The sequence below is a fragment of the Chenopodium album genome, chromosome 19, assembly GCF_948465745.1.
Source record: "Chenopodium album chromosome 19, dcCheAlbu1.1, whole genome shotgun sequence".
In the NCBI taxonomy this organism is placed as follows: Eukaryota; Viridiplantae; Streptophyta; class Magnoliopsida; order Caryophyllales; family Amaranthaceae; genus Chenopodium; species Chenopodium album.
In genome coordinates, this window is record NC_137852.1 from 18,213,971 (window position 1) to 18,222,703 (window position 8,733).

The window sequence follows — 8,733 nt, forward strand, 5'->3', positions numbered from 1 at the left end:
ATGCACAAGTAGTTCATATAGTCACAATATGATGCAATGAGTTTGCAACCTAACCATGGCTCTAGTTCTCTAAAGTACAAGGATATGGGTTAAGTCAAAGAGGATCCATGGTTATGAGTCCGGATGTATCGCGCGGAAGCCTAACCGTGAAGGGTTGGCGCGTATGGATGGGACCCCGCAAGTTAAAAACTTGCTTCCATGGTTTGGTGGATTCACAAACTTGCATGTACCCGTCGTTGCCAAGAGCGTTCGATTGGGCAGTTGAAGCGTGAACCCCTAGAGGGTTATGTCCATATGAAGAACACATATGGGTTTCAGAAAAGTGAGAAAAGCTCAATCAGGAAGTAGAATCGAGCCAACAGTACTAGAAATGGTCAAAACAAGAAGGCAGAGTTCTGGCTCGGTATTGGAAGAACTTGGCGCCAGACTACAGGGACTGTCGCCGCAAAAGAACCCCTGTCGCCAAGCAATAGTACTGTCGCCAGGCGACAAAAGCTCTTTACAGGCGTTGGTCTCTGTTTTATAGACGCTAGTTCCTACATGCCTCAGCAGGTATCTGTGTTCTTAGAATTTTCCAGATTTCGCTGTATTATTTCGATTCTAGTTGTGAAAGAAATTTCTCAAATTTCCTACGTGTAAAATCCTATGTTTTTTACTCATTGGTCTATCCAATGAGGACCTTTTTATGCATATGACAATAATGTTAATCAAAATTTACGCACATGAAATACTTAAAAGTTTTCGAGTCTCATCCGCTTATTCTAAATCATTACCAAAATAAATTTCAGGAATTAAAATAGAAATCCTCCCCAGTGGAGTCGCCAAAAAACTGTAGGAAATATTTCAAGCACTATAACCCCAAGCTTGAACCCTACTGTGATCATACACTTAATTATGGTGGCGTTCCAAAGGGAAAGAAAAGAGAGCAAAAGAGTCGCCAACAAGTTTTACGAACTTGTAAACCCAAAACGATCCAGGAGATCGTCAACTCCATAAGGTCTTGAACCAAATAGGGTTCGGGGATGAGGGTACGAATCCAATCTACAAAAGAAAGGACCCGCCCTATAAAATAGGCCTCTACTTTGTTCTACTCGTATTCATGTGCGCTTTCTGACTAACATGCAAACATTAGGTTTAACCCTAAACCTTTTTATCTATGTTGGTTCAATATTATTGGTGATCACTTGAGTTAAAATCATATTAGCCTAAACCAAATTATTAATTATCTTATTAAGCGTGATTTCAAGTACAAATTTCCTTTAACAAGCATAAAAGGCGTGATCAAGCAATAACAATAAATATAACGGCTATTTCACCAAATGCCATTGAGCAATTTAAAAATTCACCAAATGCCATCGGACTTTTCAGAATTCACCAAATGCCATCCAGATTTTAAAAAATTCACCCAGTGCCATTAATGACCAACGGTCGTTAACTCCGTAACTCCATTAGTAATTAGGAGTTAATCTGACATGTGTCATGATATAATTGGACCATTTATCTTAATACATAAAGTTTAAAAAAAAATAAAAAAGTTAAAAAAAAAAAAAAAAAACCCCAAATTGTCCCAGCCACCCCGACCACCACCAAACCCTAACCCCTCCCCTCATCTCGCCGGAAAACGGTCGGTCACCACCCTATAGCTCCCCACTTGACCCATCGCTCACTAGAGGAATTTGGTGGCTGTTGCTTGATGTGGGAGTTGCGGTGCTGCTGCCGGAGGTGTTTAAATTTGCGGTGTAATTTGTTGCGGCAGAGTAGGGGAGCTGGGAGGTAGTGCGAATGGAGGTAAGAGCGTGGTGGCAGATTTGGTGTTGGGAGGCAGGGAACAGGGGAGCTACAATTGGTGGCAGTTGCGGGATAAAGGAAGTGCGTGGCTTTAATTGTGGTGAAGAGGAGTTGGTTGGGGGTTGCGAGTGTACGGAGCTGCTGCTGTTGGTGAATTGGAGAACATGGGGTGCGTGAATGGTGGCTTGGTTGGCGTTTGCTGGCAGAAATGGAGGAGTGGGGGAGATGTGAGCATGGTGGCTGTTGGGTGGTGCGAAGGGTGGCTGCAGGAGCAACAGCGTTGGTGGTTTTGGGGGTCGGCGATGGGTCAGGTGGGGAGCTATAGGGTCGGTCGGCCGATTGTTGGTGGTTCCGGTGGTGACCGGCCGTTTTCCGGCGAGATGAGGGGTTAGGGTTTGGCGGTAGTCGGGGTGGCTGGGACAATTTGGGTTTGTTTTTTTAATTTTTTGTTTTTTTTAAAATTTTTTGGTTTTTTTTTAACTTTTTTTGTTTTTTTTTTTAATTTTTATGAATTAAGATAAATGGTCCAATTATGTCATGACACGTGTTAGATTAACCCCTAATTACTAACGGAGTTAACGGCTGTTGGTCATTAATGGCACTGGGTGAATTTTTTAAAAACAGGATGGCATTTGGTGAATCTGAAAAGTCCGATGGCATTTGGTGAATTTTTAAATTGCTCAGTGGCATTTGGTGTAATAGCCGTAAATATAAATAATATCAAGCAACATAATAATAATAATAATCATGAAAATAATCATAATAATAATAATAAATAATCATAATAACAATAATAATAATCATGTTAAGGCATAATAAAGCTAATAATAATAGCAAGATCCTAGGCATGATAATAACAAGATTAATAACAAACCCTAGCATGTCACTAAGCAATAAAGATCAAAGCTTTAAACCTAACATGGTACTAAAATGATATTATAAAGAGTAAGAGGCACCCTAAACATTATACTAAAAAGCATTAAATAACATCCTAACATGATACTAGGAAATAAATAATAATAAGCATGCTTTGTACATTGAAAGAGAGTAATAAGATTACATACTTTGAAGTCTCATACCTCTTTCTAATAACAAAATACACAAGTTAGTAAACTTCAATGAAAATAATAAAGAATTAGAGAATTAAATTAAATAAGAATCAAAATAAAGTTTAAAATAGGTTTGGGACCAAACCCTCAGAAAAGTATAAACCTTTCACGTCTAGGGCGAAGGCAACTTCGAACTTGGCTAGATGTTTCAAGATCTTGTGAATGCGGTATTGTGTTGAATAAAAAGTTGGTTTAGAAAAACAAGAGGGAGAAAGAAAAGAATTAAGTAATTCTTGATGAGAATTTATTGAGAGAATTGATGATTAAAAAAGGGAAGATAAGACCTCTATTTATAAGAAAAAAGAGGGTCGAAGAATTAAGAAAAGAATCCGAATTCGAATCGAAATAAAACTCGTGGACAACAGTTTTTGCAAATTTTGGTTTTATCATATCTTTTGATCCAGAAGTCCAAATAAGGCATATAATATGTAGTTGGAAAGCTCTTGAAGTCTAATTTCTAATCCAATTAGAATCAGATTAAAATATTTTTTAGATAAAAAGATATGGTCGAAATAGTACGACGGTGTCAGTTTTGGATAGAATTTCGTATATCTTCCATATCTTTTTCGTTATAGCTCGAATTTACTATCATAATATATCATTGGAAAGATAATTTCAAGATCTATCCAACTATATGAGGCAAGAAAATAATATCTTACTATCTTTGAACATTTTTAAATTCGAATAGAAAAAGGAAAGTTTTAAAAAAGGAAAGTATATATTTAAATCAAATTCCTTAATCCTATCTTTTCAAAAAAAAGGATAATTAAGATCTTTTAGAAACTATCAGAAGAATCTAATCAATCCTAATTAGTTTAGGAATAGGATTAAACCTTTGGACCCTCCTCATGATCATTGGGTCGTAGGTAAAATCCGGTTTGGGCCCAGTTTAGTATTTGGCCATAATTTCCTCATTATTCATCGGAATTGGGCTTATAATATATCGTTGGAAAGGTCTTTTCGAGCCCCATCCAACTACAATATTATTAGACCCTTATCATGGACCAATCTAAACTGGATTGGACGTTTTCATAAAATAGAGTGGGTTTTCGAAACAGAAAGAAGGATTTTTAATAAAAACTAACCGCAACACTTGACTTTTCACACTTTCACCTCATTCGATTATGGTTCGACGTGAAAGGCATTCATCACTGGGTTTGGTTTTGGGGAGACACAATTGGGTGTCTACAATTTCCTTTGCTGTATTTATTGGATGTGTAGGCTCACATCAAATCACTTCACTCTTTGCCCCAATTTTGAACTTTGTTCTTCAGGTATTTTCTCTCTCTTCTCTGGTGATGCGGTGAAAGTGGTGTTTGCTGGGGCTGAGGAGAGCGTGAAAAACCCAAATCTTGTTGCGCAGAACATTTTACCTATTAAGGACGTTTATCCTTCTCATATGACGAAGGAGGATGTTAAGAAAATTGCTACTGTCGCGCAATTTCCTAATGGTGTGGTGGTGAAGATTCCATCTTTTAAGGAGAGGGCGGACTCGACTGCCTTTGGATGGGTGTGCTTCTTTGAGTATCACTTTGAAATTGGGCACACTTTCCCCTTTTTCCTCTTGTTTGTCAACTTCTGTCCAGGGTTAGGGTTTTGCCTTGCCAATTGCTGCCCCAAACTTGGAGGGTTTTGCGAATCCTTGATTTGTTGAGTGCGAAGTTAGGTATAGAGTTGGATTTAGTGGTAAGGGTCGGGTTGGACTTCGTTTAAAGGATGGTGTGGATCCTTTGGTGATAAATTTGGATAAGGCGTTTGATAAGAAGTGGTATCATAGGTTTTTCTTTGTGAGAATTAATTTGTTGGGTGATGGCGCTGATTTCTTGTTTGACATTATTGAGGCCGAAGGTATTTGTTTTCTTGTTTCCTTGTGTTGTTTTCCTTCTTTGTTGATTTGGGCTTATTTGCGTGATGGTTGCAATGAGCAAATTGAAGTAGCGCTCTCAATCTCAGTCTTTGATTGACAAGTTATACGAGTTGAGTGCGGACGAGAGATCTTTCATTAAGTTGACGCAGCCTGAAGCGGTTATTTAGATCGAGACCTTGGACGATTCTGATTCTGAGCGAAAAGTTGCACCTGCTATATCTCATGGTTCGTCTCTAAAACTGTTCTTGCTGTAATATTGTTGAACTGCTGTTGTATGTTGGTTTTTTTGTGCTTTCTTGCTTTGTCCTGTTGAGATTGTATTGCTTTTTTTGCAAGGACTATTTCTGTTTTGTTTTGACTGCCTTGCTGAGTTCGTTTTTTGTTTGTCGTGTGTTGCGTAGATACCTTTAGGTCATTAAGGTTCCATGTTCTACTTAGCTCGTCTTCCATCTTGAATCTTATTAGGTCGCGGGCTTCTTCTAGGACTCCCGAGGATGTTCTGACTAAGGTGATTGTGTTGAGGAATGCTCCTCCTCTGCCTCCGCCCCGTACTGGCCTTTAGAAGAAATTGGAGATGCCTGCTAATGTGGACATTGCAACTTTCTCCTATGAGGCTTTGGGTCCTCATGTGGCCTGGACACTTTGCTATTCCCCCCTTTAAGGAGCGCCAATCTACACGGACCTTTGTTGACCTTTCCCAAGAAGCTGTTGTACAATCCTTTTAGGTATGGTATACTCCAAAAAAAATCGATAAAACAGGATTGAAAGATTGTTTTATCGTAATTCAGTTGTGCGCTTGCCGAGTCTTCAACAATTCTTGGGTGTGTTGAATAAAGTGTCGGAGTTCACTCGGGTTTATGATGCCATGAAGAAAGAACATGACACCCTTTCTGACAAGTACAAGGCTAATTCTGATGATTTGAAGGCTGAGATGACTAAGCACAAGGAATGCCTTGCTAAAAGGGATGGGTTGAAGAGTACCTTGAAGGATGATGTGAATGAATCTCTTCATATGGCCAGTTACTATTTAGAGAAGGCACGTCTGAAGATGATGGAGAATTACTAGCAGGGGAAGCATGAAGCGTGGGATTATGCTTTTTAGAAGGCTGCTTTTGAGAAGACCTTTCATGACGGGGTTGCTACTCCTGGCTCACTGTTGCTGAGCTATGCTGTTGAGGAAGTTAACTCATCCATGAACGAGGATGCTAAGGATGGCCTTGAGGATGTGAAGTCTGCTGCTGAGGAGAAGGTCCTTGTTGACAACACTGGGGAGAATTTGTTTCTGTGGTGCTGTGTCACCTAGCTATTCTAAACAATGTTTCTTTTCTTTAAGTATGTTTGTTATTGGTGCCTTAGTGCAGTTGGATATTTTTTGTTTTTGTGCTTCCTTGCTGCAGCTGGATACTTTGTCTATTTTGTTGCCTCGTGCAACTAAGTAATTTTAGTACGTTGTTATGCTATGTGTATATTTGTGTTAACTTGTGTGTCCCAGTTGTATTACAGTTTTATTATAGTTTTATTGCAATTAGGATGTAATTCGTTGTTGGCATTTTTTTTTTGCTCTGCAGGAAAGGGTACTTGTAGCTATGCTCTGTCTTTCTACACTCTGTATTGCGCTATTGTCCTTGCAAAACAGAATTGGGTGAGGGGTGGCCATGGGTTTCCCCAACGACCATCCGATGCTTAAGTCAGTACTCGAAGTGAAAATAATCTGAATTGACTAAGTTTTAGTAAAGACTAATTTATTTATTTATTTTTTTTTTTTTTTACTTTTCTTCTTTTTTTTTTTTTTGGTTTTTGTTGTTTTTCTATTTTTTTGGTGTTTTGGTTTTTTTTTTTTTGGTAAAAGACTAAACAAAAAGTTGGAGTAACGATTACGTACCTTTCTCTTTACTTTAAAAATGATACAGCTTTAAGTGTGCTGCATTCCAGCTTCTCTGTACCTCTTTCCCTTCTGCATTCCTTAATCTGTATGCTCCATTACCTACTACCTTGATGATCTCATAGGGTCCTTCCCAGTTGGGTGCTAGCTTTCGTGCATTTACTTCTCTTGTGTTCTCGTACATCTTTCTAAAGACCCAATCTCCTACCTTGAAGACTTTTGCTCTCACGTTCTTATTGAAACTCCTTGCTACTTTCTGTAAGTAGGTTGCAATTCTCATCTTCGCATCTTCTCTAAGTTCCTCTACATTATCCAAGTTGTGTACCAGTTCGGCTTGATTCCTATCTTTTGTCATCAACCCGTATCTCGCAGTAGGGAATTCTACTTCTGTAGGCAATACTGCTTCACATCCGTACACTAGTGAAAAGGGAGTGTGACCTGTAGCGCCTTCTGGAGTTGTTCTATCTGCCTACGGTATGTTGGGAAGCTTGTCTGCCCATTTCCCTATAGCGCCTTCCAACCTTCTCTTCATGTTGTTGATGAGGACCTTGTCGCTTGACTCTGCTTGTCCGTTTGCATGTGGGTACCTTGCTGTGAATGTGATGAGAGAGATGTTCCACTCCTTACAGAATTTTGTTGTCTTGTTGCTGATGAATTGAGATCCATTGTCAGTAATAATTTATGCTGGTACGCCAAATCTGCTTAAGATGTTCCTTTTGATGAATGAAATGACATGCTTGTCTTTGATATCTTTGTATGCCTTAGATTCTATCCATTTTTAGGAGTAATCCGTCATTGCTAGGAAGTAGACTCTTTTGCCCGGATGAAGGGGGTAGCTTCACTATGTCCATTGTCCATTTCATGAATGGCCAAGGCATCTGGGTGTAACTCTTCTAATGGCTTATGAGTCAAAGGTGCATGTTTCTAGCATGCTAAAATTTCTTAGAAAACTCTGCGGCGTCTTTCCTCATGCTGGGCCAGTAATACCCATTCTGAGTGCTCTGTTGGCAAGATTCCTTCCTCCGATCCAGAGTGGTTTCCGCATTCGCCACTGTGTAGTGATTATAAAACTTGTTGTACCTCTTGTTTTTCTAAACATCGTAGGAATGGCCCTGCTGTTGACTTCTTGAAGAGCACGTTGCTAATTAAGCAATACTGAGATGCTTTTAAATCTAGTGCTTGAGCTGCAACTTTCCCTGTTGGTGTTACCTTGTCTGTGAGATAATCTTTGAAAGGCTTTATCCAGCCGTCTTCTTTTTTAGCGGGATCTGTTTGTATTTCGTAGATGATCATGGTGGAATCCTTCTTAGGGTTGGGGACAAAACGTGCATTAGTGGTATGGCCCCGAACTCATCAGGGTTGATGTTTGATCCTAGGTTTGCCAAAGCGTCTGCTTTAGTGTTTAAGTTCCTTAGTACTTGTGCTATCTTGAATTCCTTGAACTCCTTGCTGAGTTTCCTTGTGACTTCCATGTATGCTACCATCTTTGTATCTTTTTCTACATATTCCCCGTTAACTTGATTCACAATGAGTAGGGAATCAAATATTTCTTCTAGATGATGTATCTTCATGTCTCTGGCTATAGTCATTTCTATGATTAATGCTTCGTACTCCACTTCATTGTTGGTTGCCTTGAAGTTACACCTTACTGCTTGTGCAATTTTATCTCCTTGTGGTGATGTAAGCACTACTCCTAGACCTACACCTCGTATGTTTGCTGCACCATCTGTGCGGAGTATCCACTTCTGTGTAGCCTTAAGATCCTGTAGGGCCAGCACTTCTTTTTATGCTTCTTCTTTGAGGGCTGGACTGAAGTCAGCTACGAAATCTACTAAGGCTTGTGACTTGATTGCGATTCTGGGCTCATATTGTATGTCGTACCTGATGAGATGTAAGGCCCACTTCTCCATTCTTCCTAACATTTTTGGCTTCCTCGTGATGGCCTTGATGGGGTAACTGGTTCGTACATGTATAAAGTGGCTCTCAAAGTATGGGTGTAATTTTATTGAAGCAGTAACCAAGGCTATAATGATTTTCTCTAGAGAAGTGTACCTTGTTTCCGCAATAAGTAAGGTTTTGCTTACGTA

The 8,733-nt window shown here is 39.4% G+C and overlaps 1 protein-coding gene across 1 annotated transcript; it reads right to left on the minus strand.

The window, feature by feature from the left end:
- Nucleotides 1-6,659: 6,659 nt before the first annotated feature.
- Nucleotides 6,660-8,235, minus strand: LOC145594136 (uncharacterized). The gene is made up of 2 exons (XM_081650471.1): nt 8,065-8,235; nt 6,660-7,115 (listed from the first exon to the last, which is right to left on the minus strand). Exons 1-2 carry the CDS (start codon nt 8,233-8,235, stop codon nt 6,660-6,662), a joined length of 627 nt encoding a protein of 208 aa, XP_081506597.1.
- Nucleotides 8,236-8,733: the final 498 nt, after the last annotated feature.

What these genes read in the sequence shown, in the direction of transcription:
- LOC145594136 (XM_081650471.1), bottom strand. Translation starts at nt 8,235, where the DNA reads ATGACTATAGCCAGAGACATGAAGATACATCATCTAGAAGAAATATTT. An exon ending in AGGAATTCAAGATAGCACAA is followed by an intron (nt 7,116 to 8,064) that starts GTACTAAGGAAC and finishes AACATACCGTAG; the next exon opens with GCAGATAGAACAACTCCAGA.